Below are 26,271 nucleotides of genomic sequence, written 5' to 3'. Positions count from 1 at the left end.
GGGTGCAAGCCGCTTTTAAACTAGGACAAGAAGGTGTTTGGTGTCAATTAATTGCCCTGACTTCGATTTTCTCGGTGGAGAATCGATAGCTCTACCTGGTGTTGGGTCCACAGAAAGGCTGAATGCAGGGCCGTGAGTGTTTGTGTGGGTGGCCGAGCTGTGGTGTACTGTCCTGAGCTTTGCAAGTCCTCAACCATCTGGGAAGCTGGCTGCCCCAGTGGCTGCAGCAGAAGAGGATGATGGCCTAGGCTTTGTCACTTACAGCTGCTTGAAAGCTATGATGAGGAGGACAAGGGAAGCAAGTGTCCCCCTGTCTCTTGTCCTCCTGGGCAAGGCCAGGTTGATGGGTTGTTACCTGGAAAGCCAGCATGTCTGCAACTGAGATGTCACAGGAACAATAGGAGCTAATTATTTCCTCTGATTGTGTTCAACTACAATGCTAATTGTACTCATTAACAGCTCTAGCCTTTTCCCCCCTTCCTTGGGGAACTGTACAATTGCTTGTCACTTTTAATAGCACCTTTGCACTGGTGCTATTAAACCAGTGGGGTGGGGGGGGACACCTGCAGCCAGAGCTGGGGCACAACTCCTGCCTTATGCGTTCTGCACAGTCCCCTGGGCAAAGAGGCTTCTTGGACCAATTTGGTAGTGACTGCAGAGCTGGCAGCCTGTGTCTGGGACAATTAGCAGCCTTGGGGACCAGGGGACTTTCAGCCTCATGACTCCGACTGCAAATTCCCTGTGTTATTGGACTCTAGACTGAAAGCAGCCAGGACAGTCTAAAATATTCACAGCCCTCTGAATGGCTTGTTTTCCCTTACTCCATTGAGGATGTCAGTCCTAGGACGTCTCTAGAAATGTTCAGCACAGTGAGTGATTACTAACTGCTCCCCATGGTCAGGCAGTTCGTGCCTGCTGGTGGGCAGTTGGACAGGGTGGCAGGGCACAGTGTCCCTCTTCATATTTCGTGAGACCTCACAGTCCCATTCCTCTCCTTGCCGCTTGTTTGCCACCGGCTTTCAAACAAATGCTCTATTACAGGCACAGTTTGTTTTTCCTGCTGCGATCAGGTACTACTATGGCTGCTACTTAAAATTCCTTTTAAATACAGCTCTCCCCTGCTGTTCTCTGATATTTGTTAGGGGGATTTAGCTGTAATTACATTTTGGCAATCTAAGCAAAAATAGCTTGCAAGGCAAGGTTGAAATACTAGCTGCAGGCTCCTTTTATCCACAGTGCGTTTAGCTTCTTGCAGATGACATCACTTAAGACTTTAGTCCTGTTGTTGTGCCCAGCTGTGCATTGTGTCCACCTCTGCTATTTCATGTTCTCGCCCACTTCTCCCCTCTGATGCCCTGCATCTAAGCTGGTGCTGATGAGCACAGGCTTGCTATTGAATTTGAAAATGCTGCGGTCCTGCTGTGTTCGCCTTTAAATACTCCTTGCGAGTAACTTGTGGAAGAGCCCTTCCATGGGGGACTGTTCCTCTCCTCCTGCTGTGTGGTTGGGGTTCAGAGCACTCAGCACTGCTTCCTCTTGTTCTGGTTTGAGGGGAGTGAGCTGGCTGTGCTGTGGAGCTTGTCCTCTTTAACGCTACAACTTTTCCTGAGGTCAGGAGAAAAATAGTGTTTGGCCAGTGCAAAGCACCAATTTTATTGCCTTCCCTGGGTTGGAGAGGGATGGAGCAAAACTGGTTTTTGAGCAGGGCTTTTGGATGTTGGTTTACTGTGTCCTGCTAATAAGATGGCTGTGAGCTGGTTTGGGAGAGGAGAGTGCCTCTGTCATGCTCTAGAAAAAGGTTTCAGATCCTTTTCATTCAGGAAGCAAGCCTGGATCCAGTGGATCCCCAAATCTGCTGAGTCATGACCTGACCTGCCCTGCTCCCCCTCTCCTGAAGCTTTGCCCATCCTTAAACTTGCTCAAATCCCTGCCTAGCAGCCTCGGGAGAAACCAGCAGAGCTTTAAACCCCTTTGGGCTCTAGGGTCCAGCCCTAGGGCATTTCTTTCCCCAGGGGATGCCTGGCTGGGTTGGGCTAGCGAGTCCTGGGTGCCTCTGGCTACTGCCAGCCAAATCAGAGCTGCCAATGGTTAGGCTGGGCTTGGCTAGGGTGTTCAGGGAGTGATAGCTGGGGTGTTGTGGGAGAAGATCTGCCACCCAGCCCAGGCACGCAGAGGAGTCCCCAGTTTTGGAAGGGGAGCAGGTGGGAGATGGTTTCAGAGGCTGTTGCCCTCTATTAGCACTCCTGAATGCAGTGTGGATACACAGGGGCTTATGCCAGGATAAGCCAGGATGCCAGGAGTGGGCTTTTCCTCTCTCACTGCAGCTCACCCTGCCGATCTCCAGTACCCTTCCAGCTCCGGATGGGGTGACCTGCAAGGCGGTCCCCTCTCCCTCATCTTGTAAGATGCATCTGCTACCCGAGGCCCATGATATCCTGGCCACTGCTTTTGTTGCTTTGTCTGTGGTGCGATGATAGACCTGGAGGACAGGTAAAATCACTTGGAGGTGGTGGAGCACATGGTTTCGTGGCATGACCACAAACTGAGGCTTCTGGTGGACTGGAAGAGCTTACCCCTTTCCGGTCATGTGGTATGGATGTGCCAGCGATTCTGCTCACCTGCAAGAAGATGAACTTCTGTGGAGGGAGCCCCCAGCTCCTCTGTACACCCATGCCCAGGTAGGTGGGCACCATCCCTGCCCTCTGAGGTGCTGACCTGGAGCAGCAGCAGCTGGTGGCCCTGGATCCACATGGTCTGTGCACTGTGGGCATCATGTACCTTGCAGTGGAGGAGCAGGAAAAGCCACTTTGCAGAGAGCAAGGAGCCAGCTGGCACGGCCAGAAGTATGGCTCCTGGCCACTACCAGGCTATGAGCATCTGCGAGGGAATGGCTTGACTGCTGAGTGTTTGCCTCCCTCCTCCATCCGTGCCCGTGGTGCCTCACCTCTGGCAGACAGTGCTCAGGAGCTGGTTGCTGGCAGTAAAGGTGCTCATCTTCTCCCAGCAGCAGCTGAGGCGCTGAGATGGTAGAGCCGATGGAGGTGCAGCACGTCCCAGAGCAGAGCGTAGGCAGCATGAGCCAGACTGCAAAGGTGCAGACATAGGCAGCTGGCCTCCACCACGGGGTAAGCAGAGAGGGGGACTGCTGTGCTGGGGCCCACATCCCAGTGCAGGCTATGTCCCAGGCATGTGGCCAAGGCAAGCGTGACTTGGCCCCTCCATGGCTCCATCCCCCAACCTGAGGGGACATGTCCAGGGGATGGAGAGCTGCGATGCCCAGTTGCCTTCAACAGCATCCACCAGCATCTCACCCCACAGCATAGGTTCTCGGGGAGTCCCATGTCAGCTCTGCAGGGGTCGGAGCACCAGGCAAGCCTTGTGCTGCCCATCGCCTCAGCAGTGCCATCCAAGACTACTGCGAGTCTCAGTGGGGGCTGTTTGCAGCCTTCCTCCTGCCAGGTAGCAAGAACTGCTTGGTGCCCAGCAAACCCTGGCCCAGGCCTGTGGGCTACTAGTGCCCCCTGCAGTGTCCCCCCTTGCAAAATGGGGCAATCTCCCTGCCTCACTCAGCTGTGGCGGTGATGTACACCTGGGCAGTGCCTGCCTGGAGTGTGGGGTGCAGGGTGGTGTCATCGGGCACCAGCTGAGGGATGCAATCCCTCCTGCCCGGGCTATGAAGCACCATGGCTGCAGTCACCCAGTTTTGCAGCCCCTCAGCCTCCCTGCCTGGTCCGCAGAGCCTCACTGCCCAGCAGCACTCCCGTGCTGACCTCCAGCATCTCCCCCACCAGGTGGGACAACGCTGTGGGGTGCTGGGCCCAGAAGTTCAGCAAAGGGCACAGGTATGCAGCACTGCTGGGGGGAAAGTACCCATCCCTGAGGTGGTTTGGGTGCCTGGTGGTCCAGGCTCTTCCCTACCCCAAGCCACTTGCCCGAGCTCACTGGGCAACTGCCCCTGAGAGCTGTGGCTGGGGGTCTTAGAGCTGGAAGGGGATAAATGAGGGAGGAATTATCTGCCCCACATCCCATCTGTGGCTCCGCTGCTGCCCTGGGATGGGCTGTATCCATGATTCCTGCCCCACCGTTGTCATGGCAAGGGACACCAGCGACTACGTTAGCACTGGGATTGAATTTGTAGCAGGAGAATGTGGCCGTCACTGCTAGCACTGGTGCACAGCCCACCAGGTGTCTGGCCCAGCTCTTGCTCCCTCCTTGTCCCCTGTTGCAGCATCCTCGTGGGGTACTAGGAAGGGCTGCATGGCCCGGAGGTCTGTGGCTTGCCGGCCTGGGTGGCAGGCAGGCACAGTGCCCGTCCCCAGCCATGTACTAGCCCTCAGGGCATGCAGGGGACACAACCTGGCTGCCCGAGAAGGATGATCTGAGTAGGGTTGATTGGTGGGCATGCAGCAAAGACACCACAGAGGTCTGCAAGAGCACCATGGGTTTACTTCCACGTTCCATAAAGGTATGGCCATCCCATGCTCAGCCCCTCTGTGCCACCACTGCTGCTGAGAGACCTGTGAGCCCCAGCTCCTCCCGGCACCATATGTGGCACCAGGAGCTGCTGTGCCTGCAGGGATCTCAGCTGGGCAGGCCCTTGGCACTGGTTGTGGGGTCCTCCTTGGACAGTCCCTGCAGTGGGAGGGCTGGTGGTCCCATGCAGACGTCACTATGGCAGGTAGTTCTTGGGATCTCCAGGGAAGGGCAGGGCAGGCGCCTGGTTGAAGTGAGCCATGAGGAAGATGCCAATGGTGCCACACATGAAGAGGGAGGCCATGATGAAGAAGCAGACACGGTCGATCACCCGCCCCACCAGGATCCACTCTTCGTTCTCCTGCCAGAGGCACAGGGAGCGGTGAGGGGCTGTCAGGGACATCCCCCTCATGGCACGGTGGTGCCGGCCCTGGACACCCTCCTACGTGCCCTTCCAAGCTGCTCCAGCACCGACTCACGCTGCTGAAGTCATTCTGTTCCCGGGTGGCATTGGCAATGTGTTTGCAGGCGTCCACACAGGCACGGATCTCGGGGCCTGCCTCCTCCAGGCTGTGGCAGAAATCTTGGGCACAGCCACTCTCCAGGCCACGTCCTACAGACAGGAGGGACAGCCCAGCAGTCACCAGCAGGTGCCCTGGTGGCTTGGCGCATCACCCGGCCTGGCATGGAGGCACCAGCCTGCCTACAGTGCTGGGGGCACTCACCGATCTTTTCCAGCACGGTTTTCATCAGCCCATCCCTCTCCTTCTGCTTCTCGAAGAGCAGCTCGGTGCGGGCTTTCCAGAGCATGTACTCGTCAGCTTTCACCATGAGCCCCAGGGAGCTGCGCCTGCGGGCGGCCCGCGGCGGCCCTGCCACCTCCTCACGCCGCATATGCATGCCCAGGTAGCGGGGCAGGTGGTGCAGGCACACCTGGGCACAGCGTCACTATGGGGCCGATGGGCAGGGCCCTTGCCTCCCTCTGCTTCCTGGCTTACCCAGCAGGTGCAATCGGGTCCCGCCACGTTGCCCCGGGCATCCCAGTGGGGTACCCTTGTGCTAATGGGATGCTGGCCAATATGTCCTCAGTAATGGCCTGGTGGCTCAATGTGGTCCCTTGGGGACATCTAGGGCCCCTCTATGCCAGGACTTGCACTCAAATTAAGTCATGCCGCCACCACCCCCTGTCCTCAGACACCCCCCCCCCCATGCCCCAGGGCAGGGCAGGGTGGCATGGAGGTGGAGGCAGGTACCTGGCGAACTCTCTGGGACATGGAGTGAGTGTTGGGCGTTCTCAGCGAGACATTGAGGACGATGACAGCATTCACCACGATCACCACAGTCACCACCATGAGGAAGGTCAGGTACCTAGGAACCAGGCATGGGGCCACACTAGCTGTGGAGCTGCTGGGGCCGCAAGTGTGGCCGTGCAACTCCCGGCTCAGTGCCCTCCCGAGGTGGAAATTCAGAGCCCAACCAATGGGTGCATGGGCATTTGGTAGCCCTGTACCAGCCCTATATGTGGAGGGATGGGACACAGCTGCCTGCACCCCAGGAGAGCCCTGTTCCCTGCCTGGCATGGCAATTTGCCCTGCATTTGAGCAGATCGGGTGCTATTTCTGTGCCAGGCTCCTGCCCCCAAGCACTGGCTGCTGCATGGCACCCAGGTACCATGTCACGGGGGGGTGTCCCCTGCTCTCGTCCCCCTTGCTTGAGGGGCTGGCAGGGCTGGCACCTCATCCCTGTGCGGAGGCTAGCGGCCATCACTTACTTCCCAATGAGGGGCACAGCCTGGGATGTCTCAGGCACCTTCTGGGCAATGAGGAAGAGGAAGACAGTCTGGGCCAAGAGGACGTTGATGGAGACGGTGCATTTCTGCCCCCCCGCTGTTGAGGAAAGACAAAGGCAGAAGTTGGCCCAGGGCAGTGGTGCAGGCGTGGTCCTCCTTTGACAAAGGGCCTGCCCAACCCTGGCTCCAAAGCTGAACCAGTCAAGTCCTGATATGGGAGTTTAACCTTTGGACATCCAGAAATTCATTTCCCCCACCCAAATGTTGCAGGATGAGGGGGGCACCTGCATGCCCACCCACACCAGCAGCAGGAGCGAGGTGGCACAGGCAGTCCCCAAACACAAGGGGACAGATAGCTTTTCCTTGCCCAGTGCTGCCCACGTGGTGCCCGTCAGGGGCATGGTGGCAGCATGTACCTTTGGCAGGCAGAAAGTAGACCAGCACAGCCATGGAGGAGATGAGGACACAGGGCACAATGATGTTGATGATGTAGAAGAGTGGCTTGCGTTGGATGATGAGGTAGAAGACGACCTGCTGGTACTGGATGTCATCCGGGGTGAAGCGCTCCGCGTTGATGATCTTCCTAGCGGGACGGTGCTTTATGGCCCATTCACCATTCTCTGTCAGGCAGTGGTGCCACATGAGTCCCTGCACCCCACCGGGGGCTGCCAGCCCCTCTCCCAGGGCAGGGAGGAAGGCAAGGGTAGTGCTTGATATGGGCACCATGTTGGGCATGGCTCAGGGCCGGCCTGGGGAAAGGCGCTAGAGCCATTTTGGGGAGGCAGAGGAAGGAGATGAGCACTGAGAAGCAGGCCAGGGTGCCAGGGCAAAATATCCTTCAAAGCTTTAAGAAGGGGCAGCTGGGCACCCACAGGGCACGTTGGGCACCGCAGGGTGGGGGCTCCCAGGGCAAGTTGCTTGCAGGGCTGGGAGACTCCTATGCCACTGGGAAGCCGAGGGGGAAGCCGAGCGTGACACTTGATTACAGCGCGTTGTTTTCCCCCTGCCATCGGCAGCAGCGATAGATTTTTCCCAATCAAGATCGCAGCTCAGGCCGGTAATGAAAAAATAAATCTCGCTGCCCGAAAAGCATTTTGTTCCTTCAATATGCAATTAAAATGTGATGGAAAACGTCATCGTTTGGCCATGACAGCTATGTTCCCAGCATCAATCAAGCTCCCAGGAGCAGCGCTCTCTGGGAGAGATTACCAGGCGGCGAGAGCCCGGAGACAGGAGGGTTAGCAAAACAAATTTCACCCGCACTCCTGCTTTGACTAATAACTTAAGTGCCTGTGTAATGGCAAGAGCTGCTAATAGCTCCCCGCAGCTCTGCTTTTGGCAGCCACCAACCTCACCCCGGGCCTGCTCCATGCCTGTCACGCCGGGATGCTCTTCTTCGTGCCACAGGGGTGGCCCAACCCAGCACCCGGCAGCAGAGTTACCTGTGAAAGCCTCGGGGTCGATGTCGATCCACTCCACCGTCCGGCCCTCCTCCTCTGTCAGCAGCAGGTTGATTTCATTGGCGCTGTAGGTCTGGGACCTGGGGAGAGACAGGGGGTGGCCAAGGCTGGTGCTGGCTGGGTACACAGCACGCCGTCCCAGGAAAGGGTGCCGGCAAGATGCTGGAGCCCACCCATGGCCCCGGCCCGTGGGCGCCTGGCTCGGCCGCGATGTCCTGTGCAGCCGATGGGCCACGGGGTCTGCGCTCGCCCGCCCTGGGGCTCGTTGCAGAACGCAGAGGAGGTCCGTGCTGTCTCTCTCCCCCGTGTCCCGGCAGGACCCGCCACGACGCCCGCCCCGCGCTTACTGGAAGATCAGGGTGCAGTTCTGCCAGTCAAAGGGGAAGTAGGTGACGTGGATGGCACAGAAGCTGCGGTAGATGGCAGGGGGCAGCCAGTAGATGCAGCCGGTGGGGGACACCAGCACGTTGGCGTAGAGAGTGATTTCGAATGTCCCGTCGATGCTGGGCAGAAAGAGCAGGATCAGCTCCCAGCCATGTCCCCCCCAGCCTACCAGCTCCAGCACAGGGAAATACCCCCAGCGCCTGTCGTGACAAGCCCTGCCCGGCCTCACTTGTTCTCCAGGACGACGTCGGGCAGCCAGACCATGGTGGACGGCACCCGCAGCAGCTCGATGTTGTCGTACTTCTTGGGGTCCCACCGCAGGCGGTAATCGCACCATTGCTGGGGCAAGAGGAGCAGAGGGGCGTCACAGTGCCCCCCCCTCAGCCCTGCTCACCCACCCTGGATCAGAGGTGCTCGTGAGCCTCCCAGCCCATGCAGCCCCTCTGCAGCGGGGGGCACCCACAGAAGGGGAGTTTGGTGCCAGCCTGCTATGGGGTGCCACCCTGAGGTGCAAAGGTGGCATGGGGCTCCTGCCCGGGGACAAGCACTGCCTTGGGCCTTACTATCTCGATCCAGACATTGGTGGTGAGGGTCTCCTCCCGCTCGTTCTGGAAAGGAAGAGGTGAGACAGCAGCATTAGCGCCTCTGCCCCACAGCTACTGCTGCCCCCAGCTACAGGAACAAGGGCAAAGCCTTGCTCCATGCAGCACCCAGACACCGGGTCCCCTCCACAGCATTGTCCCAGCACCCCCAGCGGTGCGGGATGTGGACATGGTGGCCCTGAGCTCCTGCGTGGGGTGGCCCTGCTCCCGTGCAGGGTGGCCAGCGCAGGCAAGCAGGTGGACAGGGGCCATCACTGGAGGGTCTCTCACCAGGGAGATGAGGTTGGTGAGGGTGAGCTTGAGGGTGACGTTGATGAGCTCGTCCTCATGCAGCGCTGGACGCAGGTGGCGGTTGTAGTTGACCATGAGGTCCTGGAGCAGCTTCTCCTCCTGGTTCCTGCAGCTCACGCCTGGGGAGGGTGCATGCCATGGAGCACCCCAGGGTGGGGATGCAGGGGCACCCGCAGGGCTGCCCGGGGCCACCTGCCCCCAGGAGCTGCTAGCATGGCTGTGAAGGTGTTGTGCGGTGACTGTGTGTGATTCTAACTGGGGGGGGTGGGGGGGTGTACATATCTGTGTGTTTGTCTATGGGTGTGTGTGTGCATTTGGGTGTCTGTCTGGGGATGAGTGGGTGTCTGGGGGTGTGTGTGTGTGTCTAGGAGTATGTCTGTCCAGGGGTACGTGTGTGTGTGTGTGTGTGTGTGTGTGTGTGTGTGTGTGTGTGTGTGTGTGTGTGTCTAAGCGTGCATCTGTCTATGAGTGTGTATGTGCTAGTGGGTGTGTGCAAGCAGATTTAAGTATGCCTGCACATATCTGCGTGTCTGGTGGATGTACAGCTGTGCATTTGTGTAAGCGTGTATGCGCACGTGTGTATTTGTGTAAGCGTGCGTGGCTGTGAGTGTGGGGGTGGATCTAGCGGGTTTGTGCGTCTGCATGGGGTAGTGTGGGGCTGTGCCTGCGAGTGTGTGTATGTATCTGAGCGTGTTAGCGTGTCCATATCTCCACGCACGTGTTCTTGCGTGGGGCTGTGCCTGAGTGCATGTGCGTGTGTGTCTGTGTGTTACCGTATGTGTGCATATATGCCTGAGCGTGCCGGATGGCATGCCTCAGCGTCCCGGTGTGCAAGCGTGCGTGTGTGGGAGCGCCTGGGCACATGCAGCGTGCAAGCGCAGGGCTGGTGTGCTTGCACAGCCGTGGGCACGGGCGACTCTACCTTGGAGGTGCTGCACACCTGCGTACAGCAGGGGTGTGCGGGGGCCCCCCACTCCCTCCCCAACCCCACACACCCCAGGGCCCCCCCCAGGGCAGGACATGGTGGCAGCAGGCTGTTGGCCCGGGACCCCCCTCCCCCAGGGTGATGCACGGCGCTGTACGCCCTGGGGCAACAAACCCCCAAGGACCACTGGGGCTGAGGGATGGGGGGGGGTGACCTGATGCCCCGTCCAGGCCTCCCCCCAGGGTGGGCACCCCTTACCTGCCAGGGCGCAGAGGGCGAAGAGGAGGCCAGGGCAGTGCATGGCGGGGGCCGTGGCGCAGCAAGGCCTCCGCTCCGCTTGGCGCCCGTGCAGAGCTATTCTGGGCCTGGCGCCCAGGCGGCCCGGCCAGCCCAGCTGTCCTCACCGCCGTCAGCTGTTCCCAAAAACAGCGGGGCCGGGGTGGGACAGGCAGCGGCTGGGGCACCTCTCGCCGAGCGGGCGAAGCCAGTTTGCTGGAAAGTGCCTGGTGACGCATTGTGCCGGCGGCTGGTGGAAGCGGGGCCATGCGGGTGGTGTCTGCTGCAGGGCTGGGGCGGGGGGGATATTTTCTGTGCCTCAGTTTCTCCTTCTCCCAAGCAGAGGGCCGCAGTGTGCCCATGGGATCAGTGGAAACCCCTGCACCCACGGGTCCTGGAAAGGGAGCAGGTGTTGCGAACACCCCTAGCAGTGCCCTGTCCCTCCCAGCAGTGGCTAGCTGCCCCCCAGTCCAGGCAGTAGGGAAGGGAGGCAGGCAACCCCCCCCACCCCGAGCCCGGGAGAGCAATGAGCCCGGGGGAGCTGAGCCCGGGGAGCAATGCCCATCTGGGTAGCGCCGGTCGGTGGAGGGGATCATGCCACCCTGAGCATCTCCCTCCAAGGCAGGGGTTCGAATCCTACCAGGGCTTGTGTGCGAGGGGATGGATTCCTGGCTCAGTGGAGAGGATGTGACAGCTGTCTCGGGCCACTGCCAGTGGGGGCATGTCAGCTGTGCCCCTTGAAATCAGACCCCTGGCCTCCTACTGCTGAGCTGGGAGAAGGAAACACTCCCATCCCCTCTAGCCCAGCACTGTGGGATGGGGCATGCCGGGAGGGAGATGCTGGTTCCTCTGGGCTGGGGGGCTCTCGTTTCCCTAGCGGGCATGGGGATGGGATATGGGTGTTGATGGCACTTCTCTGACTGCTGGCTGTGTGTCTGGGTTGGCAGGTGTCACTTGGGAGGCCTATCCCCTTCCCCAGCCCATCCTGGCATAAGTGCCCGATCCACTGCAGTACCCAGGGCTAGTACTGCTGTGCCCTGAAGGGTGCCCCCTTCACTGACCACAGCTGAAGACCCCCAAGCTCAGGACACCTAACACTGCAGATGGGTACCCAGCACCCCCCCTTTCCTGGGCATGGCATTGCCCTCCTCAGCGTGTGCACAGCGTGCTTAGGGAGCCCTGTGCCCAGGGGCACCGAAGGCAGCCACCAACTCAGCTTCCCACGGCAAGAAGAACTCAGCTTTATTTGCCCTGCTGGCAGCACCACGGGAGGGCAGTGGTGGAGGAGGCAGGCTGAGTGGGAAGGCAGGTTGGCACATGGGTTCCCCCACTTGCCTCCCCAGCACCCTAGATGTAGCGCTTGTTCTCCTCGCGGTAGTCGTAGGGGTCTCCAGCGAAGGGCAGTGGCGGCGGGTGGTTGTAGATGCCCATGAGGAAGATCCAGAGGGTGCCCACCACCAGCATGGGCGTGATGAGGAAGAGGCAGAGCCGGTCCACAGTGCGAGCCACGCGGTACCAGTTGTCCTTCTCCTAGGGAAGATGGGCAGTGGGTGGGCATGGAGGAGTCCCCTTAAGCAGGGAGGGAGATGCCATGGGCATCGTCCACCCCCACTGTGCTTGCGGTGCCCACCTCATTGTAGCTGTTCTTCTCCCGTATGTGCTGTACGATGAAGTTGGCGCCATCGATGGCCGGCTTCAGCTGCTCGTAGACCTGGTCATGGCCAGCGTCCATACCAGGTGGTGCCAAGCCTGGGGGCATGGGAGATGTGAGATGGGCCCTGGGATGGAGGGCTCCCAAAGGTGGCCCAAAAGGAGAGGTGCCCCTGCTGGGCACCCTCGCTCAGTCACCCTCCCGTGTCCCCCCAGTGCTCACAGGCTGGGGTGACACGGCTGGCCAGCCCGTGCCGCTCCGACTGCTTCTCGAACATGAGCTCACTGCGAGACTTGACGCTGAAGTACTCCTCTGCTTTGGCGATGTAGCCGGCCGAGCTGCAGCGCCGGATGCGTGGGGCACCCGCTGGGCTCTCAGCCGGCTGCGACATGTGCAGCAGACGGGGCAGGGTCTCCAGGAAGACCTGGGGCATGGGACATGGTGTCAGGGCTGGGCACAGCCCTGGTGCCATGCCGCCCCTGGGGTGGGCGCCTCGTCCTCACCATCCAACCCCAACCAGGTGTGTAGCCAAAGACGCTGAGCCCTTTAGCATGGTGCAGACGGGACGTGCTGATGCCTTGCCTGGGCAGTGCCCCATAACCTCTGGGCGGCACGGTGCCACCCGCTGCTGCTGTATCCACCAGGCCTGCTGAGCTGTGGCTGCTCTCCCCAGGGAGCACCCCAGGGCCCACTCACCTCTTTGACCCAGTCAGACATGATATGGGTGCTGGGGGTGCGGAAATGGAAGTTCAGGACCATGACGCAGATCACCACCACAACTGTCACCAGCAGCATGATGAAAAGCAGGAACCTGGGGTGGGGCGGGGGGCAGGGCCACTCAGCCTGCTGCCACCCCCCCCCAACCCCCAGCAGGGCTGGCATTGCTGTTGGGGCCAGGCACAGGTAGAGCCACCCTCTGCCACCCCCAGCCCTCCAGGTTGCAGGGTGGTGGCCAGGACTCACTTGCCGATAAGGGGAACGGCATGGGAGGTGGCAGGCAGGCGCTGGGAGATGAGCAGGAGGAAGACAGACTGGGCCAGGAGCACGGAGATCACTAGTGTCATCTTCTCGCCACCTGGAGAGCAGGTGAGCTCGGGGCAACCCCTGTCTCTGGTTCCCCTCCTGCTGCCCCCAGTGCCATGATCCCTCCTACTGCCCCCAGGGTCAGATACTCCTCCCATTGCCAGGATCCCTCCCAGTGTCGCCAGTGCTGGGGTGCCTTCCCAGTGTTGCCAGTGCTGAGATTCCCTTCCCAGTGTCCCACTCAGGGATACCGTGCCCTGTACGGGCTGTTCTGGTGTAGGGGTGCCCCACATGGGGCATCCCATGGCCTGCTCTGGGTGGCCCTTGACAGGGTGCCTGGCCAGGATGTTGGTTTCCTGATCCCCTATTTGGGGTATCCTGGTGTCAGAGTGCCCCTGAGGTGTCCCCGTGCCCCGTACGGCTGCCGCAGGGCTCGCTCACTGTCAGCAGGCAGGTAGAAGACGAGGATGACCATGAAGGCGATGAGGACACAGGGCGTGACGATGTTGATGATATAGAAGAGTGGCTTGCGTTTGATGATGAGGTAGAAGGTGATGTCCTGGTGCTCGCTGCTCTCAGGCGGGTTGTTGGGGTGGATGTTCTTGCGAGCTGCGCGGTGGATGATTTCCCATTCCCCATTTTCTGCCAGGGCACATGGGATGGCAAGAGGCACAGGGGAACCTGGCCATGCCTGTCCTCTCCAACCCCAGCCCACCTGGGGCTTACCACCCTTCAGAGCAGCACCCGTCCTCCCCACCCTGTGTAGGGGTAGGGCCAAGCTTGGCAGGATGGGTACCAAGGTGCCAAAGCCCTGCATACCAGAGTGCCTTAGCAGTAGGGTGCTCCTGAGCCTGCTGCAGGATGTCCCGGTGTGGGCTGCCCCTATGCCCCATATGGGGCTCCCCTGTGCCCTGTACAGGATATCTTGGCAGTGGAGCACCCCTGAGCCCTGTTCAGGGTCTCCTGCTGCCATAACACGTGGTAGAAGGTGCATGCATTACCTGTGAAGCCTTCAGGGTCAATAATGATCCACTCCACCCGGTAATACTTGCCCGTCTTCATATCGCTCTCCTCCTTCAAGTGCATGCTGATCTCCCGAGCGTTGTACGCCAGCGAGCTGGCCCAGGGGACAGGCGGTGAGGGTCTGCGCCCACTGCCACATCCTTGCCACCCACCTACCCTGGCCTCTGCCAAGATGCCAAGGGCCCCCAGAGTCGCTCCGCGGAGTCCTGCCTGGCCGCACCCAGACCTGCACCGGGGAGAGGTGTCTGCCCCGAGGCACGCCAGGGGATGGCCCTGCCCAGGTCCACGACAGAGAGGGCACGCATGCGGTGGTGTTTTGCACCATGGCAGGGTGGGTATCTGGGCACCCCAAGGCACAGCACCCCTACACCAGGCTCTTCTCCCCCCTCCCATAACTCAAACACCTGCCAAACGCTTCAGAGCAAAACTTTTTGGGACTGCGCTGGCAGTGGGAGGAGAGCCTCAGGCCCTTCTGCCTCCCTGCCTGCGCTGCCCTGGCCCCTGCTGGCCCTGCGGCACCTGAATTTGAGGGTACAATTCTGCCAGTCGAAGGGGAAGAAGTTGACGTTGATGGGGCAGGCGCTGCGGAAGATGGCAGGTGGCAGCCAGTAGACGTAGCCTGTGCTGTAGATGAGCACGTTGCAGTAGTAGGCAATCTGGAAGAGCCCGTCATTGCTGCGCAGAGAGAGCCGAGGTGGGCACAGGGGCCAGCGGGGGGGCGCAGCGTGGCTCCCTCAGCACTGGGGATGGCTCGGCCACTCTGGCCGAGGACGCCAGCCACCCCACCGCAAGCAGCTGGGGGCCTCGGCCAGCCTAGGGTGGAGGTGCAGGAGGGGAAACTGATGCACAGCTCACTTGTTCTCCAGGACGATCTCTGGCAGCCACAGCATATCTGGCGGCAGGCGGAGCACCTTGATGCCCCCGAACTCAGACTCATTCCACTGCAGGCGGTAATCGGTCCAGCCCTGGGAGGGGGAATCCCCGGGAATCACCCTTCGCCAAACCAGGCCACCCTGTTCCCATGCCCCATGGCACAGCTGATGCCCTAGTGTCCCCCTGCCCAGGGTGCCAGGGCAGGGGATAGCTGCCATGGCACGCTGCGAGGACGCTACCCAGGGCAGGGAGCTGCGGAGGAGGGAAGTGGGCAGGAATTGGACAGTGCTAGACCCCAGCACCCCCTTCCCCAACTCACATGTTCGATCCACAGGTTGGTGGTGAGCGTCTCGTCTGCCTCTTTCTGCAACAACAAAGTGGCACGGTAAGACAGGCACTGGGATGCCTGGACCACTGCCAGCGAGGGCATCCGAGGGACTGACTCCAGGGCTCACCCCACAAACCCACCCCTTGGGGGTGAGATAAGGCTGGTGGGACCCTGGGAACCCCCAAGGCAGCATGCACTGCCTGCTGGGGGCTCACCAGCGAGACCAGGTTGGAGAGGGTGAGGGCCAGGTAGACATCCACAGTCTGGTCAATGGAGACGACGGGGCGCACCTCCTTGTCATAGCCCTTCTCCTCGAAGAGGTGGTGGATGAGCCGTTCCTCCTGGTTCACGCAGAGCCCGCCTGGAGGGGCACAGGGTCAGGCCCAGCCCCATCTAGGGGGGTTGCTGGGCCACCCAGTGCTGCCCTGTGGGGATGCTCAGTGAGGGCAGGGTGGCATAAGGATGGGGGGGACAGGAAAAGGCCAGGGTGCAGCTGTGCCTGTGGCATACAGGGACATGGAGGTAGACATGCAGGAACGCACATATGCATGGGGTGCATAGGCACATGTGGCCAGGGACGTCTGGCCAGGGACACAGACACGGGCACAGACATGCAGGGACACATGGACACACAGATATTGACTCCGCACACACAGGGAGGGACATATGACATGCAGAGACACAGCCATGGTGGCACCGTGCACGTGGATGCACACACAGAGACACACAGGGACACAGACATGGATGCAGTGGCACCATGCATGCAGACAGGTGGACACACACACACACGGAGACACATAGATGCAGCGGCCAGTGTGCACGCGCACGCGCACACGCACACACACACGCACTCGGCTCAGACAGGGACATGGCTCTCACAGCACGGGCAGAATGGCAGCGAAGGTGATACTCAGCCACGCAACTCTGCTGGGTGACGCACGTCAGCAGGACCTGGGGACACGTGTGCCCAGCAGAGTCCTGCCAGCATTGTCCCCAGCCCTGACCCCCATCAAAGGGGTCAGAACCCCCCCACCAATGGAGCACCCCCCAGCCGTATGCTCACCCGCCAGTGCCAGCGCCCCGAGCAGGGCCAGCTGTGCCGGGAGGCTATCCATGTGGCGCCCACAGTGCCCTCCTTCCCCGCGTGGTGCTGGGCCCCCTGCCACCTCCCCGCCTGCTGTTGGGGGACGGATGTCCGGCTGCGAGAAGGAGGGGGGAGATGGATGGTGCCAGGTGCTGAGGGGGAAGAGAGCTGAGACCGGATGTTGGCTCTGGCCCCCCTCTTCCGTCACCCCTGGGCCTGGAGAAAGGAAGATGGGCGGGCACAGCTGGTCTCGGCCGGCCAGACAGCAGTGTCCACCCCATCTCCCCTTGCCCAGCACCCCTGGCTTGTCCCAGCCGGAGTTGGTTGGCACCCATGCCTGCTCCAGGACTGGCATTGCCAAGTACTTGGAGGAGCGCGGTCCCATCCCCGCTACTCGGCAGGTCCAGGGATGCTGCTTAGGGGGCAGCGGGCACTGGGGGCAATGATGGGGTTGGGGCTCTCTGACAGCAGGGATACAAAGGTGTTGGCACCCATTGGTACCCAAGGCAGGGATTTCCTGACTGGGCACTGTCCTGTCCCTCACTGGTGGGCAAGCACACACTCGGCCCTTCGCCAGTCAGGAGGTTTCACGTGGGTCTCCGAGCTGGTGGCACCACGGAGGGCATTGGGTGCTGTGCTGAGGGGCAGAGGGTGCTTTCCATGGCCCCCTCCCGTGGTGGTCAAATTCCTGCCACTGCACAGAAGCCCAGGACTCTCTGGCTTGGCTGGGCAGAGAGACAGGCAGGACCCCACAGGCACTGGTGCCAGCCCTGTCCTGCCTGCCCAGGGTGCCCAAGGGCTAGGTGGCCGGGTCCCTTGCAAAAAGAGGGGTATTACCAGAGGAAGTGCCTGGGGCAGAGGGGGAGCAGGGGGCACCCGCCCTACACCCCCAAGGAATACCTCAAGGCGTAGCAAAAGTCCCCCTGCACCCCGCTCGGCATCTCCTGGCCATGCCATGTGGCAGAACCCTCCTGGATCCTGCCTTGTGCCCAGGGCCTGAGAAGGTGACACCAAGCATGGGGGGGAGGCTGATGTCCTGGGGTGCCTGGTGGGCAGGAAAGGGTATGTGCCCCCCAGGCCAGGGGGCTGGAGCTCAGCACTGATGCCAGGGGGTGTAAATCAAGGCGGGGGCCATTGCTCGAGGGTATGGGGTGCCGGAAGGGGAGAGGCAGCAGGATGCTGCATCACGCACTGAAAGGCCCCCACCAGTGCCTGCGTCCCTGGCACCGCGCGGCACAGCACCCCCCTCAGACTCATAAGCTACCAAAAAATAGAGCCCTTCTTTATTGAAAAATAAATCTTTTTCTGTACAAATAAATAACAGCCTGGGTGTTGCTGGGGAAACTGGAGTGGGGGAGGGGTCTGCCCAAGGCAGGGGTCCCAGGGACAGCAAGGGATGCAATCCCTGGCCAAGATGCTCCGTCGCCCTGGGGAGGTTGGGCAGTGCTGGCAGTAAGAGGCAAACTGAGGCACAGCGCGGGACAAGAGTGTGGAATTGCCTAAGCCTGGGGGCACTGGGGTCTGAAGAACATGAGAGACCTCCTGTCCCAGCCCATATCCCCATGCTGGCAGGGTGCCCCAGGGCACAGTGAGCACTGTTAGGTTTTCAAGGCCTCAAGCGCCAAGGCCACCAGGCCAGGCATGCTGCGGGCCAGTGAGTCGCTCTCCAGGCCCACAAGGCCATTGAAAGCCGTGGGGCGGCCCCCCACCGTGGCCCGCACCTGCGCCCGGTACAGCCCCTTGGCATTTTTGGAGCCCAAGTCCACCAGGATCTGCAGGGAGAGGAAAATACCGTGAGGCCCGAGGTGGCCGCACTGCCGGGGAGGGAGCCACAGCAGGAGGGCAACTGGCAGGCTGCAGGGTGGGCATCACCTGGCTCCCCTGGGGGACTCGAACCAGCACCTCACGGGAGGGTGCCAGCTGAGCCCCCAGGGCTTTGCAGCAGGGCGGACAGTGGGAGAGCCAGGCTGGGTTGGGGCACTCACCTCCTGGAAGGTCATGGCCAGGTCTGGCTCGGGCACCTGCAGCACCCAGGCGTACAGCTCTCGCACCGCGCTGACCCGCACCGCCGACTCGTTGAGGCCGGGGCAGCCTGGAGCCCGGGGATGGGCAGGAGGGACACAGGGATGTCAGGCGCTGTGGAGCGATGGGACGAGCCGCTGCCTGTGCCAGGGCTCCCCACTGCCACCAGGAATGCCTGGGCTCTTCCCTGGCCACCTTGAGAAGCCAAGGGAATGGGGGAGAGGATCTCCAGGGACATGAGATAGCTGTCATGACCCACAGCATAAGTAGCCCCGGCACCAGGGTGGAAAGCAGAAGCCAGGCTTGCCACCATGGCTGGGGGCAGCAGGTGACCTGGTGCGGGTCCCTCTGGGTACACTGGCACCCGTTCCCACAGTGGCCAGGGCCCTTACCTTGGCCCTCGCCTGCCTCCTCCTCCTCCACCCCGGGCAATGTGGGTACCAGGTCGCGTTTCTCCCTCAGGTGACCACCCGCTGTGGACCCTGCCATGGAGAGAGGTGTTAAAACCTGCAGAGGGGACGTGGTTGGCAGGCACTGCCAGGCATGGAGCCAGGCAGTGAATGCCAACCCCAGTGCCCCATTGTCCCCAACCTGCCTGCCTCCTGGGGCTCAAGGTTCAGCACTGGGGTCCCTGCTGGGTCTCCAGGTGCTTGTCGCGGCTCCGTGGCTTCAAGGGGGGTGCTGAGGCCCAACTCTGCCTGCAGCTGGGTGAGGAAGGCTCTGCCCTGGCCCACCAGCTCCTCCACCGCCTCCTCGCCCTGCTGAAGGAGACAGAGGGACAGAGCGGGCCGTGGAGCACCTGCGGGGTGCCTGTGGGCACTGCCTGAGGCACATGGCAGCAGAGCACAAGGCATGGCAGGACTGGCGTCTGATGGATTTCTGGGGACATGTAGGTGCCTCGTGTCCACTTTGGGTCTGATCCAAAGCTGTGGGGTCAGACACACATCTGTGGGGTCAGACCCATGACTGTGGGGTTGGACCCAAAGCTGGCTCTGCAGTAGCTGGACAGGGAGCCCTGGTTTCAGTTGGGGAGGACAAGATGCTCCCCCTGTGGTGGCAGAGATAGGGGTGCCACCCCCAAGGCTGGCCAAGGTATATTGGGGCCAAAGGACGTTAGGAGGACATGGGAGTACTGCAGGGGTTTGGTCCCCGGTGGCATGGTCACCAGAAGGGCAGGGAGTCCCCCCAGCCAATCCCTCTCCAAATACCTGCAGGAAGAGCCACGTCTCCCCGGGGAGCTGCTCCCTGTCCAAGTTGGGTGCCAGGGGGCTGCCCCCCGCCATGGCCCTCAGCACCTCCACCCAGTCCTGCAGACGGGGTCCCACAGTGCTGAAGAGCCCAGCGAAGGTGGGCGGCCGCCCAGGCCCCCGCCTGCAAGCACAGAGGGGCAGCTGAGGCAAGTGCCCAGCATCCCCAAGCGCCACCCGTCTCCTGGGCAGTGCCACCTGTGTCAGGACCCCCGGCAGCCCTGGGCACACCATGGGGCTGTGCCCACCTCCCTCCAGATGTGCCCAAGTGAGGGAAACCCCAACACTTTGGGCAGGCCCATGGTGATGCCCACGGGCATCTCGCCCACCTTCCCAAACCCTTAAGCCCCCTGTGGTCAGCCGTGCTCTTGCCTCCCCCCTTACCTGGTGGGGAGGCTCTGGGGTCCTGGGGTGCCCTCTGCCATGGGGCTGGGCTGGCCCCCTGCCACATCTGGGCCTGTGGGGACAATGGGGAGGGGGGGAAGCAAGGGGGTAGGGGAGCCCAGTGGTGGTGCTGTGGCAGGCAGCTGGCATGCGATGTGCCGGCACGGAGGGTACCGAGGCAGCATGCTGGCACGTCCTCAAGCGGGCCCGGGGTGGCACAGGGTACCTGGGGCGTCCCTGCGGACGCGGGCAGGGAAGAGGTGCCTGTAGATCTTGCCCACGAGCTGGGGCAGGGTGCGGGTGAGGAAGGAGAAGTCGAGCTGGTTTCGGAAGAAGTCCCCGGCCCGGCGCAGGAGATCCACCAAAGTCTGGGCGTAGGCGTGCAGCTCTGCTGGCGCAAGGGCTGAGCGGCATCCTTGGCTGCCGCGCCAGCTTGGCCCGGCCCCGCGCCACCAGCAATGGGCCCAAAACCTGGCACAGCAAGCCCGGATGCCCCTGCCCTGCGGTGGGCACCGCCGGCCCCTGCGACTCACCGCATCGCCGCCTCCTGGCGTGGCATGTCTCCTCGGCAAGGCTGGCGCAGGCGGCCTGGCTCAGGGACGCCCGGCAGGCGCTGGCGTAGAAGGCGCAGAGCCGGGCGCGCTCGGCCGGCTGCCGCTCGGGGGGCAGCTGGGCCAGCGCCAGCAGGTCGAAGCAGCTGGGTTCCCGGCTGGCGTGGGAGGCTGCGGGGGCACCGGGGCTGGCGTGAGGCGCTGCACCCACCAGCATCGCTCCCCATAGCCTCCCCGCGGCCCTCGGCCACCTCGGCACGGCCCACCGAGGGGCCCGGCCGGCGGGCACTCACGGTCCATCTGGAGGCTGAGCCAGTCGGCAAAAGCGGCGACGCGGGTGTAGACGCCCGGCTTGCCCCGCTCGCCGCACCCGTCGCCCCACGAGGTGATGCCGTAGAGGATGAAGCGGTGCGAGGAGGGGTCCTGGCAGGCCAGCGGGCCCCCCGAGTCGCCCTGCGGCGGCAGGGAGGCCCCCCGAGTCGGCCGGCGCCAGGGAGCTCCGGCACCCGCTGCGGCATGTGCCCGGTGGTGTGCGCTCCCCCCTGCCCCGGCCACAGCGCCGTGGGGCTGGCGCCATTCCCCCCACCCCCCGCCCCTGTCCCGGCTCCGGGCGTTACCTGGCAGGAGTCGATGCCGCCGGACAAGTAGCCGGCGCAGAACATGGCGCTGGTGAGCAGGTCCTTGCCCAGGGCGCCGCTGCACATCTCCTGGCTGAGCAGGGGCACCCGCGCCTCCATCACCACCTCGGCCGACGGCCCCTCTGCCGGGGCGAGGAGCCCGTCAGGGGGTGCCGCCGCGCCCTGTCCTCCCCGCTTCGCCTGTGCCCGAGGGGGATGCCCCGCGGGACCCCACGGGCCCCGGAGCGGGCACCCACCTTCATAGAGGGAGCCCCAGCCGGCGATGTAGCAGGCGGTGCCGGGGCCGGGCTCGGCGGGGCCGCTGGGCAGGCACACGGGGCTGGCAGCGGGTGATGGCGCCAGGGGCGCCGCCAGCTCCAGCAGCGCCAGGTCCCCGTGAAACGTCTTGGGGTTGAACTGGAAGGCAAAGGGGCGGCATCGGCGGGGGGTGCGCGGGCGGCGCAGGGGGGTTGGGGGGGAGGCCCGGGGAAGGTGCCCGACCTGCCTCCACCGACCTTGGGGTGAGGCAGGATGCGGCGGACGGGCACGGCCCGCTCGCCCGTGTCGGGCTTGCTCAGCTCGTGGTCGCCCACCACCACTGTCCACGCCAGCTCGTTCCGGTTCCTGCCGGGGGGCAGCGGGGGCGTTAACGGGAGCCGGGGCTGGGGAGGGGGCAGCCCACCCCCGTCGCCAGGCCCCCCACGCCCTACCCGGCGAAGCAGTGGGCGGCGGTGAGGACCCAGGCGTGCCCCACCAGCACCCCTCCGCACATCAGCTCCCCGTGCAGCCGCACCGACACCAGCCAGGGCCATGCCCCCCGCGCCGCCACGCTGCCGCCCATGATGCGTCCTCGGGGGGCCGTGGCGTTGGCGCGGGGGCCCGCTCTGCGCCCGCAGCTCCCTGGAGGCGGGAGACAAAGCGAGGGTGAGAGGCGGGGGGCGCCTGCGGCCCCCCCACCCCACCGTCCCACACGCCGTGCCCCCGTGCCCGGGGTGGGGTGGCTGGGCACGGCGGCGGCGGCGGCGTGCAGCGGGGACAGCGCGCGGCCCCCGCGGGAGGGGGGCAGGCCGCGCCGGGCGCGCTGTCAAGCCTCATCGTGCTCACGGAGGCGAGTGGGCGGCGGGCCGGGGGCGCCCCGCGGCCCGGCAGCTGCCGACGCTAACCTCTGCCCCCCGGCCCAGCAGGCAGCCGGGGGGCCGGGGGGGCCCGCGGCTCCGCGGGAGGGGTGGCGTGAGTGCCGCTGGGCTGCCCCGGCTCACCTGGCGTCACCGCCTCTGCCGGCGCGTCGGGGCCTGGGGCCGCGGCCACCAGCCCTGTGGGAACAGGCTGTCACGCCACGCGGGGACCCCCGCCGCCGTCCCCCCTCGTGTCCCCGGCACCCTCAGCTCCCCTTGACACCCTCCAGTTCCTCCCAGTGCCCCCCATGTCCCCATCCCATCCCAGATCTCTCTGTGAGCCCCCCAGTGCCCCTGCCCGCACCCCAGGTCCCCCCACCCTGCAATGCCCTATCCTCCCAATCCCCCTGTCCCACCCCAGGTCCCCCCATTGCCCCCACTGTCCCCATCTCCTGCATCTCCCCATCAGCCCACCAGTGCCTCCACCCCCTTCCATCACTCCAGATTCCCTTGTCACCTCAGTTGCCTGTTCCCCCCAGTGCCTCCATCCCACCTCAGATTGCCCCAGCCCCTGGCAATGCCCCGTCCCTCCAATCTCCCACCCCAGATCTCTCATCGCTGCCGTGCCTCCATCCCCCAATCTCCCCATCCCACCCCAGGTCCCCTGTCATCACCACTGCCCCCATTCCTCCAATCTCCCCATCACTACCCCAATGCCCCATCCTCCCAGTCTCCCCATCTCATACCACATCCACCACCACCACCAATGCCCCTGTCCCTCCAGTCTTCCCATCCCATCCCAGGTCCCCCACTGCCCCGCATTGCCTCCATCCCTCCAAATTCCCTGTCCCACTCCAGATCTCCCATCCTCCCCAATCTCCCCATCCCATCCCCCCCCCCGGCCCTTCCCAATGCTCCACCCTCCCCAGACAATGACCCCACCCCACCAGGGCACCCCATTTTTTTATTGTAGTGCTCTCCTCTTTGGGGGGAGCTGTGGTGGCCTGGCAGGGTGATGTGGGTGCCCACTCACGGCACTCCTGGAGGCGGCGGCGGCAGTGCCCGGCGCTGAGTGGGGCGCAGGCAGCTGGCTGGGCCCCGTTGGGTGGGCACAGGCGCTGGTAGGGGGCACATGCTTGGCTCAGCGCCCAGTTGCGCTGGGGCAGCTCGGGCAGCGCCTGGGCATCGAGCAGGGCCTGGCAGCTGGGGGGCACGGTGGGAGGCACAGCCGGCGCTGCAGGACAGCGGGGCCGTGGGCATCCCTTTGCTGTCCCTGCCCACCTCCCACCCTGGCCACCCTGGGCTGCACTTTGGGATGGATGTGGAGCAGAGAAGGGATCAGGCAGCGTTTGGGTAGGGTCTGCAGGGAATGGGGCACTGTTTGATTAAGGTGTCCAGGCAATATTTGGGTAGGGTCTTGAGGAGATGGGGTGGTTATTTGTTAGGATTTTTGCAGCAGTGTTTGGGTAGGGACTTGGTGGTTGTTCAGTAGGGTCTCTAGCAGGTAGGGCGATGTTTTGGGAGGATCTCCTGGGAGTCTCCTGGTAGTCCATAGGGGAAAGGGCAGTCTTTGGGTAGGGTCTTGGGGTAGTGTTTTGGTAGGGTCTCGCGGGGATGAGGCAGTGGTTGGGTAGACGTTGGGCAGTGTTTGGGTAGGGTCTCCAGGGGATGGGGTGGTGTTTGGGTAAGGACCCTGGGCAGTGTTTGAGTAGGGTCTCCAGGGGATGGGGTGGTGTCTGGGTGGGGACCCGGGGAGGTGTGCCAATGGGGCCGTGACTCACGTGGGCAGCGGTGAGTGATGTTGGCACAGGGCGGGAAGAGGCAGGGGGCACAGAGCCCACAGGCACCCCGCTGCCGCTGGTGCTCGGCCAGGGCCCCCTCCAGAGCCAACAGGGCACTCCTCAGCGCTGCCTCCAGCACCAGCGTCCCCCGGCTTGACAGCGCTGGAGAGTGCATGGCAGGGCGCTCAGACCCCCAGCACTGCAGAGCGCCCACCGGCGCCCGTGCCCCTTGCTCTGTGCTGACCTGCCCTGGGCACCTGCTGCAGCGGGCACCTCCGCAGCGGGTGCCAGGCTGGGGAGAGCCCAGTGCAGCCCCAGCACAGACTCCAGCACCCCGTCGGCACTGCTTGGGGTGATGGGCACCCTGACACCTGGGGTCTATCCCTGGCACATGGGGTGGCAGATGGGGTGGCACAGGGAAGGTGTTTCCCAGCGCCCATGTGTGCCCTGCTGCACATGTAGCCCTTGTGAGCACACACGTGTGCGAACACGGGCATGCAGTGGTGTGTGTGCCAGGCAGGTGTGCCCATGCCTGCGTGCATGCCCGTGTGCACCCGTGTGCGTGCGCACATGTCTGCATGCCCATGCGTGTGCACGCCCACGCCTGTGCCTGCTGGTACCCCCCCTCCCATAGCCACTGTATAGCTCCCGGTGCCCCCTGGCAGAGGAGCTTGTGGGGCTGCTGCAGGTACACGGGACAGGAGGAAGAGCTCACTGGCTGCAGGGCACAAACCCTGCATCCCCTGCTGCAACCTCAGTTTCCCTCGCATGTTCCCCGGGCAGCACTTGCCACCAACCCCAGGCCCCGGGGGTTGGGGAGACTTGTCCTGTCCCAGGACAGGGACCCAGGCGTCCTACTTGCTCACTCCTCCCTGGAGAGAGAACCCAAAAGTCCTGGTTCCCACAGCCTCACCCCCTCCTTGGCAGCCAAAACCCTCCCGCAAAGTTGCCCCCATCCCCATGCCCCGTTGCCGAGGCAGGCACTGACCTTGCAGGACGCCGGGCGGCATGGGGTACAGCGCCGGGCCCAGGGGTGCCCCCCCCGCCAGCTGCAGGAGGTGCAGGAGGTGCAGGAGCACAGGGTGCCGCAGGTGGGCACTGGAGCGGGCGGCGGGGAGAGCCGGCCCCGTCCTCTTCACTCCTCGCTCCATCCCCGGCGGGAGAGGGGGGCAGCAGGGGGGAGCCCCCAAAGTGCTCGAGGCGGGCAAGGAGAGGCGGATATATATAGTGCCCCCCGGGCGGTGGGAGGAGAGAGGGGCCAGGGGAGCGCAAACAGGCGAGTTCATTAATGTCGCGCCAAGATGCCAGCTCGAGGAAGGGGGGGGGGGCGCGGGGGCAGCGGGGGGGGGGGGTGCGCAGCCAAAGCCTCAATGCCGCCTTTGTTTGACGGGGCCTCCGGGCGGGCAGCATCAGACGGGCCCTGCGCTCCGGCGCTGCCCGCGGCCCTTGATCATTTTCACGCCAATCTCGGCCGCGCCACCCTCCCTCCTCCCCTGCCCCCTGCCTGGCTGCCTGTGCCCCCCTCGCCCAGCCGTGGGCCCCGGGAGGGGGCCAGCTGGGAGCGGGGCGGGCCAAGGAGGGGGGCTTTTGGGGGGGAGAGGAGAAGGGGCAGGAGGTGGCTTCAAGCGACTGGGAACGCACAAGCGTTGCTCCGGGGCGCCAGGGGCCTCTGAGCGGGCATGGGATACGCTGGGCACTTCAAAGGCGGGCGGGTGAGCGGGCAAGAAGTGGCAAGGCAGAGATGGCAGGAAGGGGGAGATCGGTGTCAGAGAGGGGTTAGGGGTCTGGGGGGGGGTCCCTGGGGTCCCTCTATGGGTGCCATCACACCCTAGGCTACTGGGGCTCTAGGAAGTGGGGTGCCACTCACCCAAACAGCTGGAGAGGGCCCCCCCTGCTCCCCTCTAGGTCCACAGCTCAGCATGTCATTTGCCCCACACACACTTTCGGGGTGTCCATGCCTCCCGCTGGTCCCCTCTGCTACTCCCTGATGCCCGTGTGCCCATCCTCGGCTCCTTTCGAGGGGTGGGGGTGCCTAGGTCCCCATTGCTATTTTGGGGGGCCAGGTCCCTGTTTCCATCCCTGTTAGGGAGTGCCCATGTCCCCATGCCCATCGTGGGGGCAAGGGGTGCCCATGCCGCTCTCCAGCCCTGTTAGGGGTTTTTTTGTCCTTGTTAGGGGGAAGGGAGTGCCCAGGTCCCCATGTCTATTTAGGGGGCAGGGGTGCTCATGCCTCCATCTCTATCTCTGCTATGGGGTAGGGGATCCCCATGTCCCCATCTCTATCCCTGTTAGGGGGAAGGGGTACCAGTGTGCCCATGCCCTTTCGAGGGGTGCCCAGGCAGTTCTCCATCCCAGTTAGGGACAGGGGGTGC

The 26,271-nt window shown here is 63.4% G+C and overlaps 2 protein-coding genes across 5 annotated transcripts; both read right to left on the bottom strand.

Annotated features, from left to right (window-relative positions):
- Window positions 1-4,448: 4,448 nt before the first annotated feature.
- Window positions 4,449-10,344, bottom strand: LOC104148876 (acetylcholine receptor subunit gamma). Its single transcript, XM_068954071.1, has 12 exons — window positions 10,183-10,344; window positions 8,979-9,118; window positions 8,670-8,714; window positions 8,336-8,445; window positions 8,070-8,225; window positions 7,705-7,802; window positions 6,679-6,882; window positions 6,245-6,359; window positions 5,727-5,841; window positions 5,199-5,406; window positions 4,953-5,086; window positions 4,449-4,834 (listed from the first exon to the last, which is right to left on the bottom strand). Exons 1-12 carry the CDS (start codon window positions 10,223-10,225, stop codon window positions 4,670-4,672), a joined length of 1,533 nt encoding a protein of 510 aa, XP_068810172.1. The 5' UTR covers window positions 10,226-10,344; the 3' UTR covers window positions 4,449-4,669.
- Window positions 10,345-11,425: 1,081 nt separating this feature from the next.
- LOC104148875 (uncharacterized) lies at window positions 11,426-25,172 on the bottom strand. Of its 4 annotated transcripts, none has more exons than XM_068954593.1 (29): window positions 24,888-25,172; window positions 23,900-24,061; window positions 23,152-23,352; window positions 22,263-22,316; window positions 21,714-21,903; window positions 21,519-21,627; window positions 21,261-21,420; window positions 21,004-21,146; window positions 20,680-20,839; window positions 20,369-20,557; window positions 20,062-20,223; window positions 19,836-19,908; window positions 19,413-19,575; window positions 18,800-18,965; window positions 18,597-18,686; window positions 18,168-18,274; window positions 17,904-17,954; window positions 16,162-16,297; window positions 15,389-15,459; window positions 15,090-15,134; window positions 14,753-14,862; window positions 14,417-14,572; window positions 13,876-13,991; window positions 13,316-13,516; window positions 12,815-12,926; window positions 12,548-12,662; window positions 12,074-12,275; window positions 11,831-11,949; window positions 11,426-11,730 (listed from the first exon to the last, which is right to left on the bottom strand). In XM_068954593.1, exons 1-29 carry the CDS (start codon window positions 25,048-25,050, stop codon window positions 11,548-11,550), a joined length of 3,909 nt encoding a protein of 1,302 aa, XP_068810694.1. In that variant the 5' UTR covers window positions 25,051-25,172; the 3' UTR covers window positions 11,426-11,547. The 4 variants fall into 4 exon arrangements, with proteins under 4 accessions (XP_068810694.1, XP_068810691.1, XP_068810692.1 ...); XM_068954590.1 differs by having other exon boundaries at window positions 15,314-15,459; window positions 24,888-25,171; XM_068954591.1 differs by having other exon boundaries at window positions 15,314-15,459; window positions 18,800-18,962; window positions 24,888-25,171.
- Between the last annotated feature and the right edge of the window lie 1,099 nt (window positions 25,173-26,271).

The sequence above is a fragment of the Struthio camelus genome, chromosome 9, assembly GCF_040807025.1.
Source record: "Struthio camelus isolate bStrCam1 chromosome 9, bStrCam1.hap1, whole genome shotgun sequence".
NCBI lineage: Eukaryota > Metazoa > Chordata > Aves > Struthioniformes > Struthionidae > Struthio > Struthio camelus.
Note: the sequence above shows the minus strand (reverse complement) of the source record. Positions and strands in the feature narration are given on the sequence as shown.